General features: G+C 43.9%; 1 protein-coding gene and 2 pseudogenes across 1 annotated transcript; 1 reads left to right on the forward strand and 2 right to left on the reverse strand.

Moving 5' to 3' along the window:
- Positions 1-6,213: 6,213 nt before the first annotated feature.
- LOC146202285 (uncharacterized) lies at positions 6,214-7,151 on the reverse strand. The gene has a single exon (XM_084584339.1). It carries the CDS (start codon positions 7,149-7,151, stop codon positions 6,267-6,269), a length of 885 nt encoding a protein of 294 aa, XP_084440465.1. The 3' UTR covers positions 6,214-6,266.
- Positions 7,152-8,111: 960 nt separating this feature from the next.
- Positions 8,112-8,494, forward strand: LOC146202286 (kinesin-like protein KIF18B pseudogene; annotated as a pseudogene).
- A 9,155-nt stretch (positions 8,495-17,649) lies between these two features.
- LOC146202287 (protein roadkill pseudogene) overlaps positions 17,650-25,029 on the reverse strand; it is a 46,902-nt pseudogene continuing 39,522 nt past the window's right edge.

The raw sequence follows: 25,029 nt of genomic DNA on the forward strand, positions 1-25,029 counted from the left end.
GTGCCCACAATAAAAGACATAATGGTCGCCGGAGTTAAATTCTCCCATTCCGGTTCACTTGAGCTCGCTGATACCCAAGATATCAATGTTCAATCTGTCCATTTCTCGCTTGACGATATCCAGTTTACCTTGCGTCATAGATCTTACATTCCATGTTGCTATGTGATATATCTCCTTGCAACATCGGACTTTCCGGTCGCTTCCCGACACATCCACAACTGAGCGTCCTTTTGGCTTTAGCCCAGCCGCTTCATTCGTCCTGGAGCTACTAGGAATCGCCCTTTGTTCATCCCCAGTAACATGTGGGACGCCTTCCAACCTGGGGGGGTCATCTTCCGGCACCATATCGATAATGGTATTGTGACTGGCCATAGGGTTTTCTTGGCAGGAAATACTGGAGTGGGTTGCCATTACCTTCTCCAGTGAATCACATTTTGTCAGAACTCTCTGCCGTGACCTGTCTATCTTGGGTGGCCCTACACAGCAGAGCTCACGACTTCATCGAGTTTCGCAAGCCCCTCCGCCACGACAAGGCAGTGATCCATGAGAAAAGTAGTCGTTAAAGGTAGCAACTATAGAATAGTCGTCACTTTCAACACAGTCGTATTTATTGCCCGAACGCAACAGACGTTTGACGCTCCGCTTCAAATAAAGGATTTCAGGCGTGATCTACGGGTCTTGCCTTGTCAGCTTTGTTTCTTAGGTACATATCTTTCGATGCACTCATGCACGATGCTATAAAAAAAAAGCCACACATGATTAACACTCGGAGTTCTAGCGGTTTGATTGTGCTCGAGAATGCTTTCGGCTTGGGTGTTTTGGAAATTTAAAAAAATATATGACTTGGAAGTCTTTCGGGTCCCAGGTCGCATCGTATGGCTGGTCCAAAGTACAGTTTTATGGTCCGATATTCCAGCTACAGTAGTTATTGAGTAGCCCAATCCAGCCATTTTGTCGAAAATCAAAACGACATCAAGTATTGATTTCGTCTTGGAAGTCGTGCGTATGGATGTTTCGACAACGTGTATTAAATTGATAGAAAATGCAATATCTAGCGTCAGTTGACAATGACGCCAGGACGGAGGCGTGCGAAACGCGCTCCAGTTGATTTTGGGTACATGTATTTCCCCACACAAAATAATATGTGAGTAACGCTTGCAGTGCGCCAGCATGAAATCATGCAACGATTCTCATAAACAAACATAGCAATTGGGGGCCCGTACACTAAACCCGTTAAAATACTGCGAGCACAGGAAGGAACCAGTATCCAGAGCATTTCAACACTGGTGATATTTGCGGTATTAATGCGCATCTGATGTCTTTCCTTAGTACAGTTGCGACACCACCGCCTCACTAATTATGGTCGCGGAGAATTATTTCGTGTGATTTGGGTACTACTACTTCATCGGGAATACCATCATGCAGCCATGTTTCGGAAAGGACGGTGGCACCTGGATCATATGCAATAAATAGCCCTTCGAGAACCTCTATTTTATTCGCAATACTGCTAGCACTATTCACCATTACAAAGACTTTGTTGGTGCCAGGGTCAGATGAAATTGCCCTCTTCACAACGTCCTTTTGTAAACTTTCAGCATAAACTGCAGGAATATTTCATCATTCTCGATGAGGAGGTACCATCGCGTTCCGACTATCATTCCATCCGAAATATTTTCCATTTACTTCAACTTTTTCAAAGGAACAGAAAACCTTATCACCCTTGTCTCTGTTTTCGTTCATGCTCATCCAGTTTTTTTCTGTATGTCCTGAACTGGAGGTGAAATGTCCTCTGAGAAACTGTAATCTGAGACTGACTTTGTTACAACTATTATTTTCGTCTTGTCTCTTCCGTCCAGCAATTTAAATATTACAGGACAGCATTTGTTTTCTGCGGCTTTTCCGAGGCGATGGATACGCTCTACGGTAACGTCAGAAACTTTCAACTTGTGCTTAAAAAGGTCGTTAGAAACCATCTCTTGTAGTGAGTCGGGTGTTTCGCCAGTGTACTCCTTGATGCCGTAAATAATTAGACTTTTCCTTCCGCTGCGATTCTCTAAGCCATCTATATTTATGTGAAGGTGGTCTACTTATTCTTGCAGCTTTTCAATCTCAGTGGTTTAGTTAAGAACCTTAGATGAAAGTTCATCAAATTTGCTCTCAATATAATTCAGCTTCTCTACTCTTTCATTTCGACGACGGTTTAGAGTTTCCTAGAGTTGCTTCACGGCTTCCATAATTGTCGCATTCATCTCTGCTGTGTTTGGGCCGGGATTAGACTCAACCTCACCACATGATGTCAGCAGATCGATTAAAAAGTGGTATGGTGTGGAAAACAGCAGAAATCGCTCGTCGCGGACACGACACAAGCAAGAGGCATACCTCGTTACTTTTATAATAGGGAACTAGACTATCGTCTCTCACCTCCACAAGAAATAGAAACGGGTGTTTCAGACGCGTGTCTTCAATGCCTGCGCCATGCCTACTGACAACAGTCCAGGTAGAGCAATTCAGGACATCAATTCAGGTGACGTTGGCATTGTCGAAAGTAATTTGAACTATGTGGCATCATGGTGTGGGTGCTGTGTCGAAAATGCGCTTGAATATCAAGAATTGTTATGTTTAGTCTACGCGAAACCAACAGCCCTTCCACTCCAGTATGACATTAATGACAACTTCCTTAACCGTGTTGATAATTTCAAGCATTTAGGCGTATACTTCTTGTCCGACCGTCCATGAAATAAACATGTAAGCGACTGAGCTCACAAGGCTAGAACTGTATTGAATGTTTTTAGGCGAAACTTCAAAACTACACCCCTTACCCCCAAAGAAGCATTCTGTATCACTAATATACGGCCTATTGTATAACATGCATGCTCAATCTGGGACCAATATACGCATAATTAACAAACTAATACGTATCCAGAACCGCGCCGCACGTTTCGTTACCAACAATTATAACTTTGGCTCCAGCATAACAAACATTAAAACAGAGATGGAAAACAGAGAAACAGAGCCGCAGTACCTAGGAGAAAATTTATTTATTTTATTTTATTTATTTATTTCAGTACCCTCAGGGCCCGAGGGCATTACAGAGGGGAGTGGGGTACAATAAAAGAAAAAAAAAAAGGAAAAGAACAGCAATCAGTATTAAAACAAATTTGAACAGTAATATGGTTGAAACACATAAGCAAGTTACAGCAAAATAAGAATACAAATTATTAGCTATTGACATAGACGTACAAGCAAATTGTATAAGCACACAAAATATACCACGTGAGCAAAACAAACAATTTTACTAGCAGGCAGGAAACAAAGTTGCTGAAATATATCATCATACACGTAATCAGCAGCATGATTTGGGGGGAAAAAGAGAAAAAAAGTTTATAAAAACAGCAGATGAACTAAAAACAATAAACAAATGGCAGTGTGGGAGAATTCAATGTTCTATGTTAACATCAGATTAGCTAAAGCAGATTTAAACGCAGAATGGTCACTCACTTCAACAACCGATGGGGGAAGGCGATTCCATTGTGCCGATGTGTTGGAGATGAATGAGTTGTAGAAGTGATTTGTTTGGCACGAAGGAATACCAACCTTATGACGGTGATCGATCCGAGCAGACATGTAGTAAGGAGGCGTAATGAATTTTCTCTTAAGGATGGGGTTATTATAGTAGATCTTATGAAATAGACAAAGACGGAATGTATTTCTACGTTGAGACAGTAGTGGCAGTGATAAGCTTGATTTTACAGCAGTGACACTAGAATTACGATGATAGAATGAAACGGGCCGCACGGTTCTGAATAGATTCGAGTTCATAGATTAGTGTCTCTTGATAAGGGTCCCAGATGGATGAGGCATACTCCAGTTTACTACGAACCAACGATTTGTAAAGGAGCAATTTTACAGAACTGGAGGAAAGACTAAAGGTACGACGCATGTAGCCTAGCATGCGATTAGCGTTGTTGGTTATGTGATCTATATGAGCCTTCCAGTTAAGATTATGGGAAATAAATACACCTAAATATTTATAACAAAGCACAGACTCTAGGCTACTATTATTAAGAAGGTATGAGGGTAATAAAGTGTTACGACGAGAGACACGCATATACTTGCATTTGTTAATATTTAGTTCCATGTTCCACCTGTTAGTCCATTCAAGGGCATGATGAATATCGGATTGAAGGAGAGCAACGTCAGAATCACTGTTAATTTCACGGTATATGACACAGTCATCCGCGAAAAGATTTATTGTTGAGCATAAGTTATCAGGTAAGTCATTGATATATATAAAAAAAAGAAGAGGCCCTAGCACGCAGCCTTGTGGCACGCCTGATCCAACTGGAGAAGTGAAGGATGATGTGTTATTAGCAGTGACAAACTGTGAACGATCTGTAAGAAAAGAATGCAGCCACCTGAGAACGTTAGGGTCAAGGTTAAGTTTACTTAGTTTCAGAAAAAGCAGTTGTTGAGAGACCTTGTCAAAAGCCTTTGAAAAATCAAGAAATATGCAGTCGACAACGGAACCCCTGTCAAGGAATGAATTTAGATCATGCGTGAAGGTTAAAAGCTTCGTTTCACAAGAAAACAACTTTCGAAACCCATGTTGACTGTCAGTAAAAAAATTATTAGAATCAAGGAATGATGCAAGGTGAGAGTAAATAACATGCTCCATGATTTCACACGGAATGCTTGTTAGTGAGATTGGTCGATAATTATGTGGGGAATGTTTATCTCCGGACTTATGCAACGGAATCACCTTCCCGACCTTCCAGTCCCCCGGTATGCAGGCTGTTTGAAGCGATTGCTGAAATAGGTTAGATAGTATTATTGCGCTGTACACTTTGGTTTTAATCAAGAACTTGGAATTAATATTATCAACACCACATGATGAAGAAATGTTTTGTTTTTCGATTATTTTTTCCACACCAACAGAATCAAAGACAATAGAATCCATTGGCAAAAAGTCAGCACTGGTATATGCAGGGGTTTCAGAACGCACATATTTAGAAAACGATGAAACGAATACACTGTTAAGGACATTTGCACACTCATTTGGGTGGACTAGCTCGTCACTAGAGTCTTTAAGGCTGATGGATGAAGTGTCGTTTTTGTTAACTAAGCTCCAAAATTGTCTAGGGTTATTGATTAAGAGGGAAGGTAATGTGTCATTGAAAAATACATCCTTGGTGTGCTTGAGTGCAGCTTTATATTCAAGGGCCGCGGCCTGATAAGCAGTCCAACGTTCTTGGGAACCGGTTAGTTTTGCAGAGCGGAAAATGCGTTTTTTCTTATTGCAAAGCCGTTTTAACGATTGAGTGAACCATGGTGATTGTCGATTAGAGGTGATGACTAAACGTGGAACATATTTTTCAGTGAGCGCAGCAACGTTTTCTTTAAACAAGCTCCAGTTTGTATTCACGCAACGATCGTGAAAGCTTGGTAAGTAATCATCTAGAGAAACAGAGAGTTCATGGTTAATGGCATCAAAATTAGCATTTTTATAGTCGGGGGTACATTTTTTGTGGTTACTCTGATGAGGTACGGTGCAAGATAAAGAAAAATGAAGCAGCAAGTGATCACTTAGCCCTGGTAGGAACGATAAAGGCTGAAAAAGATCGGGCGAAGTGGTAAGAAATAAATCAAGCATGTTAGAAGTAGTCGACATGATCCGAGTTGGCTGTATCACAAGCTGGGACAAGTTGAAGTCACTGCACAAACTCAAAAATCTATCGCCTTCACTGGAAAAAGGATTACAATAAGAATTTACATCACACCACACAATGTTAGGTAAATTGAAGTCGCCTAGTAAAATGAAGGGACTGTTTGGATGCCGCACAGTAATCATATGGATGACATCATGAAGGTCGTCGGCAAAGGTTGGTGAGCTGGAAGGCGGACGATAGCAAGTACCCAATATCAATTTCTTTGAGCACGTGCGAATTTCAACCAAGACTAGTTCTAAATCGGTTGTACAATGGATAGGAAAAGACTAAATAGCATCACAGACGGCGATAAGCACGCCTCCACCCCACCGAGCACCCCTGTCACATCGATAAATGTTGTAGCGCTTTTGACAGTCAGAGTTCACTGCTATCAACCTTCGCAGACAGCCAGGTTTCAGTAAGGCATACTATGTCGGCATCACAAGCATTGATAACAGAGCAAAGATCGTCGTGTTTTGGAAGTATGCTCCATATATTTGTGAATAAAAATGAAAGTTGGTTACTGACGGGTAACTTTATTCCACTGCCCCTCGCGTAGTGCTAATCAGTGATGGGCTGAGCGGATGAGGTGGAAGGAATAGATAGTGCATGCATGTCATCAGAAGATTCGACCAGTGGCGTAGAGACATTGGAAAGTACATGCACGCAATCATCAAAGGGATTGTAGGTGTAACACGTTTTGTTTATGTACAATTTATTGAAGCGAAGTTTGAAGGTTAATGGTTGGGTTTTGCCAAATTCAACCAGTTTCTTCCTAGCAAGACGAGTAGCGACGGAATAGTCTTCACTAACTCCAATTTTTTCTTCCTTCAGCTTAGAACTGGCGACGAGTATTTTCTGTTTAAGCTTGTAAGACGAAAATTTAGCAATAAGTGGCCTGCATTTATTCGGAGTATACACGCCGAGCCTGTGTGCTCTTTCGACCAGAATTTCGGTGGGTGGAAGTTTCAAACAGGACGAAAGCATGCTAACCAGTTTTTCCTCTGACTGAGCCCAGGATTCGGACTGTGTGTCTGATAGGCCGTAGAAAAGAAGGTTGTCTGGCCGCTGCCTGTCTTCAAACTCAGCCTGCTTAGAGGGCAGTTGAGAGTTTTCAGTTGAAAGACGATCAATCGACTGGCGAAAACGCTGTAGCTCTTCCTCAACTGCCTCAAGGGTGACGGTTTTGCGTTCAACCCCTGTTAGCCTTCTTTCTATATCTGCCAGATTTTCTTGATATTTAGCCTGTGTTTTTTTAAGATCGTCAACAGACTTGATTAAATCATTCTGATCCCTTTCCATTTTTTCAGTCCGCGTGTTCACAGTTTGCAATATTGCAATTATATCGTCCATTTGCGTAGAACCAGAATCTGACGGAGAGTCCTGCGCCCTCGATCTCGTGTTCGGCGGAGGCCCAGGGTTGAGCTCAACATCACCGGACAACATAAGCAGATGGGTTGTAACATCAAAGCATTCACATGAGCACGGAAAGCAAAACTCCCGGGCGTGGGAACAGAAGCAGACAAACGTTATTCGATTTCTTAGCGTATAGAGGTGTAACAGGACTAAGCTGGACGAGGAAGCAGAGCGGGTTAGAAAACCGCATCGTCGTGCTGTTCACACGCCCACTAAAGGCGCCGTGATCCCGCCAGCTCTTCATATAGGCAGCAGAGGGTGATGTTGCCGTCGATCCGGATCTTTGAAATGATGGAGGGATGACCGTGAAAATCCGGGTGTCGTGAGGCCAGGCGGATCCAATTCCGTTGTTGAAATGACAGCGCTTGCTGGCGTCAGTGGTGGGTGAAGATAGCGGTACGGCGCTGAAGTGAGCCCATGCGGTAACCTGGACGAGGAAGCAGAGCGGGTTAGAAAACCGCATCGTCGTGCTGTTCACATGCCCACTCTTCCTTGGATTGAAAATTTTCCAAATTGTATTTAATGGCGACACTGGAATAGACAAAGGTATTTACCTGAAGGCTTCAGCCGCTTCATACTATGTTTCCGCTGAAAATGATCCCCCCAAAACAGTTAGAGAGAGTACTTGCCGCATAAATGTTTTTGCCCATTCATTTTTTCCCTTTAACGGTAAACTAATGGAATCGACTGCCCGAAAATGTAGTGAATTTCCGATTCACCATCTTTTCATTAGCCCTGGTTAAAGTGTGCTTTCTGTGATTTTTGTTACATTTTTCACTGTTTATTGTGAATTTCATTGTATAGTGGATCATTATTTTTTGTTAATGTTCTTGGTGTGCTTGGTTTTTTTTTTTATCTTCGACTTTTCTTATTTATGAGATACACTGTTTGAAATTGCCCACAATAATGCCCTACGGGCGATGTAGCTATATGCATCAGTAAAGTTATTAATTTATTTATTTTTATTTATTTATGCCTGCCTACGGTGCGATGGGTGTGGGCAGGACGTTCACTATGCTCGGCACGGAACACTGCCCAGGCGTAGTGACCCTCATCGTGAGCCACTTGTACGAGCGCGTGGATCAGCTGCGCTCTGAGGGCAGTCTTGCGACGTTGCAGTGGCCTACCTCGAGGCCTACAGTGAGGTGGTGCGCGACCTGCTCTCTGCCTGTGGAGCACCGCTCGTTGAGTGCGACGACCCCGCCAAAGGCATCGCCATCTCCAACCCCTCCTTCCACAAGGTGAAAGAGGTTGACGCTCCTCTAGACCTGCAGCAGAAAGACAACAAAACTCGAACTCAGCGCGACACTGACGCCAACGCTGAATCGTCACGGTCACATGCCATCTTCCAGGTGTATGTGATGCCGACCTAGACAGTGACGGGCACAAGCAAGGGCATCTACGCTTGAAAGATGAGCTTCAGCGATCTCACAGGCTCAGAGCGCGCTGCCGCGCGGTCAACAGGAACATTGGGGTAAGGCTGCGCGAGAGCACCAAGGAAAAACCTGTCCATCCTGGCATTCGGCAAATGCGCAGATGCCCTTTCCAAGAATGGGACGCAGCGGGTTCGTTACAGAGGCTCGAAGGTGACGCAAGTACAAGCAGAAGGTCGACAGTGCAGAGGCGAAGAGGCAGTTCTGGCGGCCAAGGTCCTGGCGCTCGAAATGATCCTGGAGTTGGCGTTGATCAAGAGTGCCGCCTTGCCGACATGTACCTCGCCGGCAATCCGCAGCACTGAGAAAATGAGGCCAGCCACTCCTGTCATGTCGCCCGAGAGATGGCAGATGACCGTGAGATGGTTTAATGAATCGCAGCAAGCCTATCGCAAGGGCCTGTGCCTGCGCCACCGCCCGATTCTTTCTCGTCCGTAATAATACGAATACGCAATTGTATACAAAACGAAATAGATCCAGCGAGAGCTCATACAAATGCACAAAACTACATAGCATCATCATCATCATCAGACGGACTATATCCTCGGTCCTGAGCTAGCTGCATACACTTGACCCCTGCGAATTTCTTAATCTCACCTACCCACCTATCAGTCTGCCCCCACACCCCCCCCCCTTCTACGCTTACCTTCCCTGGAATCCAATGTATACTCTTATAAACCATCGGTTATCACATCTTTGAAATACATATCCTGCATATCCAACATGGACATGTAGTGCACAGCGATGCAAGCATACAATCCTGTGAAGCAAAAACAGCAATCTACTGTTCATGGAATCACACCTGAATCACACCTCTACGTTTTGACTTTCGGAACCACTCACAACTTTCTGCCCTGAGCTTGCGGCAGTTCAGGAGGCACTCTTCTCCATGGCTACCATAACCATGCTCCCTGTGGCCCACGTTGTCATCCGCTCTGACGCACTTGAAGCAATATGTTTGCTCCGTCGTGTCAGCCATTGCCCAAAATATGTCAAGACATCAGCCAACTTGCGGCGCGCATCCCGCAGTCAATACGTGTTGAGTGGGTCTCACGTGACCTTCTGCCTTCCCAAAGTCAAGCAGATTCAGCGACCCACCTCGTGCCTCAAGACTCATGAATGTCACGGTTTCTTAAAGTTTACGACATTAGCATCCTTTAATCAACACCTCCGGCGCCGCACACCTGCTCTTATCCTTCCGTGTGCGATATCCCTCCCCCGCGGTCTCACCCGTGCAAAGGTTGGGCTTAGTTTGATTTGGGTCGGTGTTGCCCTCACACCAGCGGTCACTAGGACGTGGTCTCACTTCCAACACTTATATCCGCGCCCAGGGTGTCCGATCTGTAAAAACGAAAATGTTGAAGCCGACATTCACCACTAGTCGTGGGACTGCCCAGCACTGCAACCGACACGAATCCGAAACCTGACGACAGCTGGCCTTTCAGCAAGCAATCCTGCCTCATATATCGCTTGGACGCAAGTATCTCACCATCGCTCACTCCTGGAGTTCATAAAGTCAGCCAACCTTTTTTCATTCATTTAATCATTTAATCTTTCTTCATATAATACCGTACTGATGCCCTGAGGCAATGAATATTGCCAACAAACTACATATCCTGCCCATCCCCATTTCGTGTTCTTAATTTCGACTAGAATGTCAGTAAATTGAGTTATTTCTCTGACCCATTCTGCACGCTTCCTATGCATCAATGTTAGACCTACCATTTTCCAATCCATAGCCCTCTGCGTTGTCCTCAACCTAGGTAGAACCCTTTTCGTTAACCTCCATGTTTCAGCCCCATGGCTGAGTACCGGTAGGATGCAACTGTTATACACTTTCCTCTTGAGTGATACTGGTAAGCTGGTAGTCATAATGTTTGAGTACCTTCTAAATGCGCTCTATCTCAATCTTATTCTTCTAGTTGTATCCCTTTCGTGGTCCGAATCTGTGGTCACTACCTGTCCTAAGTAGACATATTCGCCTCTTTCAACCCTTCGCTACCTATTTTAAACTGCTGTTCCTTTCCCAGGTTGTTCAGCATCAAGTTAGTGTTCTGCATATTCACCTTCAGGCCTACCTTTCGGCTTCTCCTGTCTAAATCATTTATCATTAGTTGCAGTTAGTCCCCTGAATTAGTTAACAAGGCAATGTCATCAGCGAATCGCCGTTTACTGAGATATTCTCCATCGACCCTGATGACTAACTGCCCCCATTTCATGCCTTTGATTACACTCTCTAAGCAAGCTGCATATAGCACTGGAGAGATCGTGCCTGCTTCTCTAACACCTTTCTTAATTGGAATTTTATCACTTTTTTTGTGCAGAACTATGGTTGCTGTGCAGCCACTATAGACATCTTCCGGTACTTTCACATATGACTCACCTACACTCTTATCTCACAATGCCTGCATGACCGCTGGGTTTCGACCGAGGTAAATGCTTTCTCGTGGTCAATGAATGCTATGCGAACGACCTCAAAACCAGCAGCAGAAAAACGTCACAGCCTATGTGAAAAAAAATAAATAATTCAAGCGTATAGTACCAACATATAAAACACTACGAAATTATAGGAAAATGCCACAGAACTAGGAGCACATGAATGAATTAAGCTGCTAAATTTGAAAACACACAAGACACAGGCAGAGATAATAAATTGAGCCCTCAAAGCCAATTATTTTCATCTCCTCAGATTCGGAGACTTTATCTGTTCTAATTTCGAGCTCTGCTGTTGGTTTAGTGACCTCACATAAAAACGAAATCGCATGCACACATACAATAGCGCTATTGCAAAGCGTCATTTCTGTCATGGGTAGGACATCCAAGCTAGGAGATCCGGGCTTTGCAAAAACACCACAAATTCATGCATATGCTGTTTGCATTAATTTTCCATGAACTGCAAGAACAAAATTTGAAAGGATTTTCCAGCGTATTTACGAGCTAAGCTCCGCAGACGGATAAAGAAGACCTCCACTTTCGAAGTCAGATAAATTCATTTTCTTCTTTTTGGGCCGCGCAGATTTGCTCAAAATGAGATACGCACAGTACTGCATATAAATTTTTTCATGACCTTTCCAGCTACATGTACTGCAATATGAGCACTGGGACTGCGACAACTGTGCAAGGTGACGTAGTTATCATTCAAAGGGCATTCAAAGTAGCTTGAACGTCCTCTAGCCTTCCTTCGTCAACCAAGCGGTCAAGCTCATCAATCGAACTTTAAAGAAGAAGGGTGTGTTCCTCGCTTGTACGGCTAACGTGATTCCCCCACCGTACGGAGACAGTGTATTTCGAGAAGAGCAGGGCTCGAATGGGAAAGACAGCCGAAAGAATGCGCAATGAGCAAAAAAAGGAACAAAAAAGAGAGCGTTCAGGAAGGGTGGGGGGTGAAAGCCCAACGAGACAGACTGGAACTGTGTCTGCGCTCTTTGCAGACATGTTTTCCTTCTTTATCAGTCATCAACAACGCACCATATCCGATGCAACGGAATTGACGCAGGACACGTGTCACAGAAGCCGACGCCCAGAACACTTCCTCTGCGGCGGGAGCGCGTCTGATGCGCTCCTGCGACTGACAGCGCCACCTACGTTTTTCATCGCTCCGGCGACCACTTCGCTATCATTCCCGAGCGCTGAAGCCGGCACACTACTCAATTCTAGAGCACTATACATGTGCCACTCGCGCCCCTCATTAGGAACTTATACCTGTGTCACACGAGCAAGCAAAAACTCTTTCACCTCAGCGGTCTTTTAGCGAGTTGAAAGACTTTTATTCAAAAGGAGTGGCATAGCAGACATGGCCCTGCATATGATCCTCTGATGCTTATTCGTCAAGGCAAGAAAAGTGAAGTCAAAGTCCAGTCTTGCCGAAAGACGACAGTGTCGGGTTTCTTTCGGATCACCTGGTGCCTTTGAAACCCGTGTGAACCGATGCCGTAGCTGTCAACAGCGTCCGCGGCTGGGACGAATTGAAGGAATTCTCTGTTACAGTTGACAGTGAATAGCTCGACATCTCATGTATCATCTAGCAGAGGGAGTAGCTAATGTACAAACCTTAAAAGCATAGGCCTTGAACGGTAATGAAATGGTTTGGCGGAGTCGGGGGAGGCGGTGAGAGAGTGCAACCCCCCCCCCCCCCCCCCCCCCATGCAAGAAATTTCTCATAGGTAGTGGGTGTTCATGCGCGCTTTGTCTGCGAGGAACGTCGTTGAAATACATGATTTAAATGCGACCGCCCGTGTCAATGGTCTCCTCTACGAGCCATCGCTATATACTCTCCTGGTGAACAGTACTATTATTCTCTGAGGCATGTGCGCCATGCTGTCTGCGGTAAGCGACGTTCAGGGACTATTCTGATCGTCGCCTTTCTAGTGATGCTTTTTTATATTTACCAACTGAGAACTATGGCGTTGGGTAACGTTCAGGTGTCTTCCTCCTACTCTCATATCGCTACACTTACTTCTCAGCGTTTCAGATGTATTAACTGATCCGATGAAAACTGTGCCTCTAGGACCTTTGTAGATATGTTATGACGGAACAGCTGGTAATCGCAGTGCAGTCGCATGCTCCCTGTTACTTGGCTGGACAATGTTTCTGGAATAGTATATTCAGGTTGATTTCACGCTGTTTGCTTTGTGTTTCCCCCTGTTGAATTTAAAAAGTTAAGAATTTGATTCGCTTCTGACGCCGCTCTCCCTGTTCTCATTGTTGTAGTTGCCCGTTTTCAACGGAATGGTGATGGATGATGAGTAAGGCATGGTGATGGAGTGGTGGAAGATGGTGTGTTAAGTACTGAGGATCCGCTATGCGAGTGACAGACACATTATCGTTCAACGGATTTCTGGCGAAACAGGCATCGTCAGCCAACTGCAATTCGTGACACTTTGATGCACATTGCACGTCTCCAGAAAGGGTGAAATTTCCCATGCGCAATACATTTACGTTATCTAATCACGTATAGGTCGAGTTGTATTTTTCAAGAATCATGTTCTGAAAACTCAGAGGTCGACCAGTACGAATATCACAGCCAATGTGACGCTAATAATGGTGTTGCGAGGGTAGCGCAATATCCGCCTGCTAGACTTCGAAATTGTGCAAACGATGAAAACCTTTAATTTTTTTAGTTTTGAAATAAGCTGTCGAGAAAGTCGTCAGGTGAGGCTGAAGTGCCATTAGCTTACAATGAAAGGCGCGCAAATAATGATGAATTGGACGGGCGATTCTTATGGAGAGTTATTAAATTCATGGCGCTTTTACAATAAACGCCGAAAAAAGTAGACTTTTTCCTGACACTAAGATACCCGTGAGCTGAATAAATGGAATGCATTTTTGAGCGGATTAATTTATGAATGTTAAGCATATGGCATGAGCACAGACAGCTGCAGACATTCTCTTGTCAATCAAGAGGCCGTCGTACATTCCACTGGAAGGAAATAAAGACACAGTATATCACGGAGCGCATTATCATCTACAATATCAGCGCTGCTCGCGCTGGGGCGCTAATCAATGTTACTTTGGTCTTCTTATTTTCTGCTTCTTCCTGCCAGTGACGACCACGTTACGGCCCCCGCGACGAATCGTAACGTCCTGGACGCAAGGCATGAAGTATCACCCATGCACCTGTCTGCGACCACGGGGACGATGTCATGAAGGACGGCCGTTTTGGATGTGTGCGCACTAGTTGCGTCCAATTGTAGACAGGCGTTCGTGTTGAGAGCGCAGGATTAATTAAATATTTTTGAATGCTTCTTTGTCTCTATGCCTTAAAAGGAACGTGTACTGTTGCGAACCTCTCACAGGTGTCTGATGTGGCTCCCTCTTCACTGCACGGGTAAGTTTAATAGTCCTATATTATAGCGATGACCTGCAGGTCCACGTTTCCATTGGCACACTACACCCTCTATGGTGTCACTGCTCGTGATAGCGACCAGAAAGCACAGCTGTCCCTTCGCTCTCGGCTAAAGCATGGAAACGAGGAGATTTGGCGGATGTCATACAAATTGACAGTGACCAACAGCGAACTAAATGTGCTACCCTCTACATGGCCGTAGGAATCACCCTGAATTCGACTTATATTATGCACGTATGATTATATTCGCGATAAATGCTTTTCTATACGCTTTTTAATCTATTAGAAACCTGTTTCCCTCCCTGTAGTTACGCGGCCGATCATCGCGCGTCAGGAGAGCGCCGGATGAGCGATGGTTTGATTGGCTTTCGTATACGGGAAAAATGGAAGTAGCTACGGGAATGCCACCTAGATGCCTACTCGGAATGCTGTCGAGAGTCGAAAAGGTCTTTTGGATCTCGCCAGAGACGTGAACGACTGTGACCACAGAAACCGCCTCCGTCGCAGGCGTAGCGTCTAGAGAGCATTCTGCAACCGGGCAGCGAAGCGCCTCCTCAAGCATGTGCGGGTATTGCTACTCTTGAAGATAGCGGCACCGATTAATATACTCGTGGCACACTGCCAGGAATCCCGATGAGGGAAGCTTTCCGCAAAACGTCGCTCTTAAACCCCAGCCGGTAAGCCGGAGATTCTTGTTTCGCTATCTTGCCTGTCGTAGGGTTAATTGCCTGCCTATACGTTACCTGCCTACACTCTTACCGCTCTACGTACCTACTTACATACTTACCCTACCTCACATAATTACTTACATACTTACGCTGCCTATGTAAGTAATTCCATGATTCTGGGCGTAACTCTCGACAAGCACTTGAGGTTGAATCGCCATGCTTAATCGCTCATGCTTAAAGGTTCGTTCGGTATTCACATCATAATAAAAACCCGTGAATATTTTCAACCTCACATAATAAGTTCATTATATTATGCCTACATCCATTGTCACCTTATCTACTGTTTGTCTTGTTGGGGAAATACATATTAGACGCACATTGAAAGACTTAAACGCCTCCAGAATCAAGCCATCAGGCTCGTGTCATTCAGTTCATTCCAATCACACTCTCTGCCGCTGTACTAGAGGTTGAATATGCTTCCACTTCAGCATTTATTCAGACTAAAATTGTCCATGATTATCTATAAACTAATAAATCATCATGCTCATATTGATGACATTACCAACCAGCTTGTAAATACTAATCTTAAAAGGTTTAAACAGCGCAATAATATTCTTTTGCCAAAAGTCGGGACTAATTACGGAAAATTTGCTTCCTTGTTTGCCGGCATATCCTACTGGAATTCTTTACCTCCAGAAATTAAAGCATCGCATACTGTTCACTGATTCCATTTCGCAAGAAAGATTATTTAATAAATATGTTACATGTTAATCTTCTTCAACTATTTTAGCTCATTTTTGAATGTGTTATTTTGTGTGTTCTATGCACTGTAGTTGATTATCTGTATATCTATCTTCTTTATTTTCATTGGTGTATATTCTAACGTTGTTTTGTAGGTTGTACTTTTATACTAATTACTTGTTACACTGCTTCCCATTTTTTTAACGTTTCTGTCTCACTTGCTTTTATTTGGGAGGTCCCTCCCCCCTAGTATTGTAATACGGGACTTCCTTCTGTACAACTCTTACGGTATTCATTTTTTGGTTGTATGTATGTATGTATGTATGTATGTATGTATGTATGTATGTATGTATGTATGTATGTATGTATGTATGTATGTATGTATGTATGTATGTATGTATGTATGTATGTATGTATGTATGTATGTATCAATCAATCAATCAATCAATCAATCTTTATTTCAGTTTGTACATGCAAACTGGGGATGGTGAGAAAAAAGCAGTGAATTATGCACCGCTTGACGGGCCTCACCACCCCTACAAGTCAGCAGTAGGCACAAGGCAAAAACAACCACTGGTAAAAAAAAAAAAATGAATACAAGTGCATCTACAGAACAAGGTTGACAGAACATATCTGACAACTGGCAGCAATAATAGACGCAGAAGACCGTGAGGCTATAACACAGAGTGGCACAGTACGTTCAAACACAATTGACATCACTGTAGCATAGATTGCTGAATAAAGCTTTTACGAATGGAAGAAAAAGACATAATATTCACTTGGTCACTCAAAGGGGTATTTAGGAACTTTGGCACAATAAATCTCAACATACAAAACCAATAGTTAGTTCTGCACTTTGGTAATGCAAACCTACTCTGCAGTCTGATGTCGTATGATGAGTGGCGACATGTAATAGGAAGAATTTCAGAAAAAAATGAATCACCCTTTTTTATCGTTGATTTATAGAGACATGCAAATCTGTAGTCAATTATAATGTAGGTAAATGTGTCTAGTAGGCGAATCATACGTCCCGTTGACAATTGCGCGAAGCATTTTCTTTTGTAATGTTTGCAGTTTAATGACATTAGATACCGTTGTATGGCCCCAGACAAGGAGGCAATAGCTAAGGTGCGAATAAAAAAAATGCATAGTATAAAGTAATTTTAGTTTTGATAGGTAGAATATGCCTGTTACGTGAAGTAATTCCGACAATTCTAAAAAGCGTTAACACAATATTATTAACATGGGCATCCCATGTCATCGTACTGCTAAACGTTACACCTAATGATTTGAATGTGTCCACGTACTCGATTTCACTGCCATTGAGGTATAACGAGGGGCGGTAAAGTACTTGTTTTCCTTTAGGAAGGAAGAGTACTGCTTTAGTTTTTTCTGCGTTTATTTTTAATGAGTTGGCTGATGACCATGTGGCAAGCGATAAGAGCGTGCGGTTCGCGGTGTCTGCTAAGCTTTGTACGTCATTGGAAGAAATAAAATATGAATGTATGAAATAAACTTGAAACTTGGAAGCCGCAGGATCGAACCACGGCCCATGGCGGCCGCATTTTGATGGAGGAAAAAACAAGGCGCCCTTGTGCTGAACGATGTCAGTGCAATTTTAAGAACCCCGAGTGGTCCGAACTTCTTCAGCCCTTCAATACGACGACTGTCACATCCTGAGACGCTTTCAGATAATATACTCCAAAAATCAAACCTAACCTTCTTGCATATTAGCAGACTAGCGAGAGAGCACCGTGAGCGAAGAAGACGAGCGCGTGCCAGTCTCCCGAGCTCGTCAGATGGCGGCGCCAGTAAAAACATTGCGGCAATGTTATGTTACTCTATGCAGCCCCACCGGCCGGTAGAGCGGGCACGGTGTAGATTGGCGGCGCTGCGGTCGCCGTCGGTGGCCGTTGCCAGAGAGCAAAGCTGAGACACAAAAAAAAAAAGATTCTCACTCATGGAGGAAGGAAACAGCTTAGGAGAGGCCCTTGCCATTCCCAATGTATTAGAGAAAGTGTGGCGGAAGTGACGTCAAATGGTAGGGTTAGCCAAGTCGGGCCATTAGCAACGGCGACGCTGTTGCTATGAAACCTCGCCCACTATCAACAGCGTTGCTAAGGGAACTAGGTACGTGAGCGTCGCGGAGAAAGGGTAAAGGATGAATTCTTTATTACAGCGCAAAGACGGCACAGAACAAGAGGAGGACACAACAGCGCTGCTGCGTCCTCCTCTTGTTCTGTGCCGTCTTTGCAGTGCTGTTGTGTCCTCCTCTTGTTCTATTCCTTCTTTGCGCTGTAATAACGAATGTATGTAGCCAACTCGCCCAAAATGTTGTGTAAAGGAGGAAGAGAGACGTTGCCGCGTCGGCTTCAAAAAAATGACGTCAGGGCCTCTCCTAAGCTTTCCTTCGTCCATGTTCTCATTGAAGCGCCGCCATGTTGACCGCCATCATCAAGATCATCACCGCGGCCAACACAGATTTTCTTGCTAATCCAGTGCCGAAGGTTTCGGCATAATATTTAAAGTCCGCGGTTGATAAGACATCCTTTACAAATTTTTTTACGTTACCTTGACCGCCATCATCAAGCTCATCACTGCAGCCAACATAGATTTTTACGCTAAGTCAGTGCGGAAGGTTACGGCTGAAGATTTAAGGTCCGCGCTAGATAAGATATCTTTCACAAATTTTTTCGCGCATTTTTCAAGTTTCAAAACATTTTTCAGGCATAATTTGGGGCATAACAAACTGATGTGGGAAAATTATGAACCACACTAGAAAGCAGGCGCTCTCTGAGTTTCGGATTGAAATTTCAATTTCCTACTGCCTCTTCTGCTTGCAGTTGCAAGGTCAGGGCACTTAAATTAAGAAGCCGTTTGCAACAGCAGCTTGCTCTCTCATGCATTGCGATAGAACTGCCGTGCGTTGTATGCAAAGCAAGAGCTCCAAAAGGATCCGACATATAGCGTCGACATAAGCACGTGAGAGTAAAGGTGCAGAGTTGCAATTCCATTTGCAAATTTCGTGACATATTTTACTTTCCACAACGACAGCGTGAATTACGGACTGGAAGGCGTGTGAACAAAAAATCAAAGAGCGCTGCAGAATCTGCATTTGAGAAATGCGAAAGCATGGATGCTGCTGTTGATTGCTTCTGGTTGCTTAATTCACTTCTTGTTTGCCCATTTTACACTAAAATTGCGCTCCAATACCTTCCTATGCCCTTGTACTGCTCTACTTCCGGTGGCGTGACGTCACATTATCTACGTCACATTAATTTACTTGTTTATCCATGTTAGCCTTCGGTACTTTCAAATTGCGCGCCAATCTCTTCCTTTGCCATTTTTCGGCTCTACTTCCGGTTTCATCACATCACTTCCTTGACGTCACCCTAATTGAGTGCCTTCATTAACTACATTTGTCTTCGTTACTTTCAAATTGCACGCCAATCCTTTCCTGTTCCCTTTTTTGGCTCGACATCAGGTTATGTGACGTCACATCCTTGACGTCACCTTAAGTGCCTGATTTAATCAACTATTTTAACATTTGATACATTCAAATGTGTCGCCAAGGCATTGGATAATGAGACCATTTTAGCCCTTACTTTTAAATTTTTTCATCTAATTATTATCTAATTAACTCATTGCCCCGGTTATTTTTTCGGACACAACATTTCGTCACCCTCTATCGATTCACAGCGCTCCTTAACCTCTACCAGTTCTCAATTACAACTGCTGCGGACACTTTTACTTACACGGTCTGCCGACGCGGTCTCCGGACAGAAATCTGTGAACATAGCGAAGTAATGCTCTCGCATTACAAACCTCCCGGCAGCAAATGACAACCCGTACTGAACATTTTAATTCGATTGTATCCTTACAATAGTAGGGAACAGTTGGAGAAGCGGTTCAGCGGTACGCCGTCTCAGTTCGACAGAACACGCCGTTCTGCTCGCCGATTATGAACCTTCGTTTATGAAATAACACAGGGCAAATAAAGTGAACAGTAAATACACATGAAAGCCACCTTTGACATATACTGCATGCAGCACTGCCCATTCAGAATAAGCCAAGCAGGGCCACTGGTGCGGAATTCGTCTCCACACTGCCCCCTTCTATACCCTCCTCTCACATCTTTCCCACTGCTTTTCATTTCCATATGGCCTGCCGACGCAGCTAGATGTTCAAGATGGAACATCTTCCCCATGACTACGCAGCCGATTGGCTAAATCTTCGCTATAGCCAGGCCTAGTAAAGTTTGTAAAGTTAAATTTGCTCAAGCTGAGCTCCATGGGTACAGCATAGAATCGTTCCCATCGGCGGTGCCGGTTTCGGTCTCGAGGGTGAGTGCAGCTGAATGCAGGAATACACACATCACAATGGCTTGGTTCAGGTGTCCACAGAGCAAATGTGAAAGATACTGCGCCTTTTCCTTCCTGTGAACCAATGATTATTATTATTTTCGTCTCCAAGATGGCGCCCAGTAAGGACGCATGTGCGTTGTGCTCTCGTCCGTTCTTTGACAAACAGATGTGTGCACGCTGTGTCCACTGTGTGAAATGTGTACACTCGAAGTGCGCCACATGGACAAATGATGAGCTGCGACTCTTCAAGTCCGGCTCACGGCCATTCGTGTGCAATTTGTGTTCGTCCTCCTCCGGCGGTGCTAGGCTTAGCGACGGTGGTGTGCCGGCAGCTACATTCTTTTGTCCCGTCGCAATCCTCTTGCCTAACTACTCGACCGGTTTTCCCCCTTCGACAGCGACCGGCGAACATGGCCGTGAATTTGCCTCGCTACGGGCTCTCCTTCTCGAGGCGCTTGATGGAATCTCTTTTCTGAGCGATGAAGTTGACCAGCTGCGGGAGGAGTACGAGCGTCTTCGTGGGGAGAACTCGCTGGCTATCGCACAACACGACGAGGTCATTGCCTCTATGCGGGCCGACGTTCGCGACCTACGCCTGAACATTGTGCGGCGCGCAGCTTCGCAGTGAGAGTCCTCTCGTTGAGTGCGTTTCCGTAAAAAATCCTTCCCGTGATATGCGCCCGTCTGTACAGTACTCTGCCGCTCTTCATCCAGGCATGACTCCCGGCGATGTTGCCTGTTCGTCTTCTGACTCTGCTCCTCCCCGTTAGGGTTAACCCACCTAGTGTGATGAAGAAGCACCGAAACTCTGCCATCATAAACGCATCGAGCTCATCTGTCCTGACAGTTGCCAACCAAAATGAGCGTCCGAAGACAATTTTCTTCTCTAAGCTCAGTGCCGAAACCACATCTGCAGACCTTAATAACCATATAAAGACATTTAATGTTGCCCCCATTTTATCCTGGCAGCTGAAAACAACGTATGATTCCTGAGTTCGTCCGTCCATATTGCAGTTGGTGAAGAATAACAGTAAGCTTGTCGAGCCTTTGATGAGGCTGATAGACTGCTTTTACAAAGATTTTCGTGGAAAGCTTCACGACGATATGCACCATCCTTTAAAACTGACACTGAAGTGCTGTGGCCCCTAATTTGGACATCTGTTGTCAAAACGCCCGATGTCTTCAGACTAAAGGATCTGAATTGTTTTCTTGCGTTTTGCCAAGTTTTTGCACCGCAGTTGTAGTTACCGAAACTTGGTTGTCAAGCAATATCCCTTCGAATGATTTCTTTTCTAATAATTACTGCTTTTGAAGAGACCTCCCTGAAACAGGAACCGACAAAAAAAAAAAGATGTGGGAGTGCTCATTGCTATTGAGTGCAGTTCTCTGCCGTGTGTTCGACGTTCCGATCTGGAAACTTGAAGAATGAGTGTGGCTTGAGCTCAATTTAAATGCATATGAAAAACTTTTACTGGCAGCTTACTACATTCCTCCTTGTCTTCCTCCTCCTGCCTGCGATGATGTCTTGCTCTCAATCGAACATGTTATGTACGTTTCTACTTCTTATAGCAGTCATCAACTGCTTAATTTAGGCAACTTTACAGTGAAGGTATCAACAGGAACTCATTTCTCAGAACAATCATTATATATTAAAAAAAATGTAACATGCTACTTGATTTTTTATAGCCTTTAACGTTTTGCTGCATCCTATTCCATTGAAAATTGGTGTGGTAATAATCTTGATAGCTGTCTATAGAATTTTGGAAGTGTTCGAGTCTCGAGTTCCGACATACCACTGACTCGCTGTGACAAATTTTACCCTCCACTTCTGGCTACTACTTCTGTCTCTGCCTCACCTTCTGATAATTTAGATCGGGTGGGGAATTCGCCCCATTTCGCGTATGCACGTGGTGACTATGTCGGTCTATTCAATTTCTTCTCTTCCACCGACGGGTCCCTTTTAAAGGACATTAGTGATGCTGACGGACAAGTCAGTCGCTTCACTGAAATAGTTCTTCATGGAATGGGTCAGTACACTTCTGCATACTCCTACCAAAAGCAAGATTCCTTTCTGGTTTTCAAGGGAGCTAAGAACGGCATTAAAACTTAAGGAGCGGGCCCATCGTAAAGCGAAACACCCTGGGTTTCACAATTGGGCAGATGAATTTCGCCGCTTACGTTATCTTTGCAAACGCTTATACAAGCGGAACCAAGACTCTTCTACTGAATCTTTAGAGAGGAGTGCGTCAAATCGTCCTAGTCAATTCTGGCGATACGTTCGCAAGCGTTCTATTAAATCGGATTCGAGAATCAACTTAGTTGGCTCTCAGGGGTCGGAAATTCAAGGTATTGCCGACTGTTTTGCCCTACATTTTTTCTCCGTATACAAATCTCCACATGGCGATTCCGTATGCCTCCCATCTGGTGCACCATGTAGTTGCGTTATCTTTGACGAGGAGTTGATAACTGCCACTCTTAAGCGTCTGAGACCATTGTCTCCTGGACCTGATGGCATTCCAGTCGCCATGGTAAAAGCCTAAAGCCTTCAGTAGTATCTTTGTACCAGTATTGACTACTATATTTAATAACTGTTTGAAACATGCTGCCTTTCCTTACGTGTGCAAAATGGCGCGCGTGTTTCCTGTCTTCAAGTCAGGAAACAAATCTGATGTTTCCAATTATCGCCTGATTTCTCTTCTATTTACAACATCTAACCTTTTCGAATTAGCTTTGCATAATGTACTTCCCTTCCATCTCAAACATATTATCATACCGAATTAACTTGGCTTCATATCCGGTTGCTCTACTTCAACAACCTAGTCACGTGTATGACGTATGTCTCTGCAGCAGTCCTTCAGAGAGGTCAGGTTGACACTGTGTACTGTGATTTAAGCAACGCTTTTGACATTGTAACTCACTCATTACTTCTTCAAAAGCTTCTACTCTCTGGCGTGAAGTCTCAATCGTACCCCTCCTACATAGCTATCTTCTTGATCGCTCCTGCAATGTCAGTGTCAATGCACAGACCTCCTTCATTTGCCCCGCAACCAGTGGATTTCCACAAGGTTACGTATTTGGCCCGCTTCTCTTCTCCATTTTTATTAATGATGCTTCCTCCCTGGTCAAGAACTCCCCGATTCTCCTTTATGCTCATGATATAAAAATATTCAAGGTCATACATTCTTTTAAAGATTGCTTGTCGTTGCAATCGGACATATCTGCTTCCTCTAAATGGTATGCGATGAATGGAATTACCTCAATTCTTCCAAAACTATGTTGTCTCATTTACTCCTAAAAATCCCAGGTTGCTCTATTATTATTCTGAGAATTCTGTGCTGTTGGACAGGGCTAATGAAATTAATAGCCTTCGTATACTTTTTGTCCGCACCCTCAGTTTATTTTCAAATACTAAACGCAATGCTCTGCAGGCTATGTGCACTCTCCGATTCATCTGCAGACTTTCGAGAGAGTTCCGTACTCCACTTCCGTTCTCAAAGGTGTACCTGTCCTTATGCTTGCCGCTTTTGGAGTACGCGTCGGTTGTTAAAAATGGCACTTACAAATCGAACTGTGACAAGGTCGACAGAGTACAGGAAAAAAGTTTACGAATATTTCGATATGGCTTTCCTTGCGCAACTTCCTCCTCTCGCTCCACCGGGAGTATCCCACTACATCTTTCCTATCTTAAATGCCGTCTTGTCAAAGTTGATATAATTTTTCTGTACAAAATCCTCCATGGCCACATTACGTTCCCTCAGCTCTTAAGAGTACAGCCTACAGCGCGTTCCGCGGAAGAGCATGAGAGAATTCAGACCGCTTCTAGTTTCTCCGTTTCTGCATTCGCATTCCCTCTGGACAGAATTGGTTGGTTCACAGGAAGGGAAAGGCGCAGTATCTGTCACACTTGCTTCTGGAGGAAGGTGGGACTGAATATGGATAGAGAGAAAGCGGTGCCGTAGTGGAGGACTCCGGAGTAATTTAGACCACCTGGGCCTCTTTAACGTGCGCTGACATCGCACAGCACACGGACGCCTCTTCGTTTCGCCTCCATCGAAACGCAGCCGCAGCTGTCGGGTTCGAACCCTTTACTCCGGCACAGTTGTCGGGCGTCTTACCACTGCACCACACCGGCGGGGTTGTTTTTTGTCTTCACTTTGACATCTTGCAAAACTCGCTCTCTTAATTTATATTAGATGTTCGTACCGTTGTAATCATTACAGTACTTTACCGGTTATGACTTCCACTTTCTAGCCTAAATATCGTATTTACTTCACTTTTGCTTTTTCTCCTGTTCGATGTTTTTTTTTTATCTTGAACTGCTTTTTGTCCGTTTCTTATTAATATTTTAACCTCGAACTTTATATATGAATCTTACCGCCCCGCGGTCAATTGTATTTCTTTATTGTATTTTCCTGTATTTCTAGCCTGTGTTAGAGGTACCGCACACTTGGTGTACATAGAATGCTTGTTAATTTTATGTATATTTTTATATTATTATAGTCAATGACTGTTTTTTGTTATTTTTCTGTATCTATCGCTCTTTTTTTGTGATGTGCTCTAGAATTCTTACACTGTGTCTACAAGACATGCTACTCACTGATTTTATTATCTCAGTGACTGTTTGTGTCTCAATTTCATTTCATGTGTTATTTGTTTGCTCTTGTGTGTGCCATTTGCAAGCGTAAAACGTGCGTGTGCATTTCTTTTTGTTATTTGTGCTGCAGCACACAGACCATATGGTTGTTTCTGCGCATAATAAATAAAGATTGATTATTATTATTATTAATATTATTATTATTATTATTATTATTATTATTATTATTATTATTATTATTATTATTATTATTATTATTATTA

The sequence above is a fragment of the Amblyomma maculatum genome, chromosome 1 (assembly GCF_055883805.1).
Source record: "Amblyomma maculatum isolate TAMU_Amacu chromosome 1, ASM5588380v1, whole genome shotgun sequence".
Classification (NCBI taxonomy): Eukaryota; Metazoa; Arthropoda; class Arachnida; order Ixodida; family Ixodidae; genus Amblyomma; species Amblyomma maculatum.

Excerpts from the sequence above, each read along its gene's own strand:
- LOC146202285 (XM_084584339.1), bottom strand. The coding sequence starts at position 7,151 with ATGTTGTCCGGTGATGTTGAGCTCAACCCTGGGCCTCCGCCGAACACG.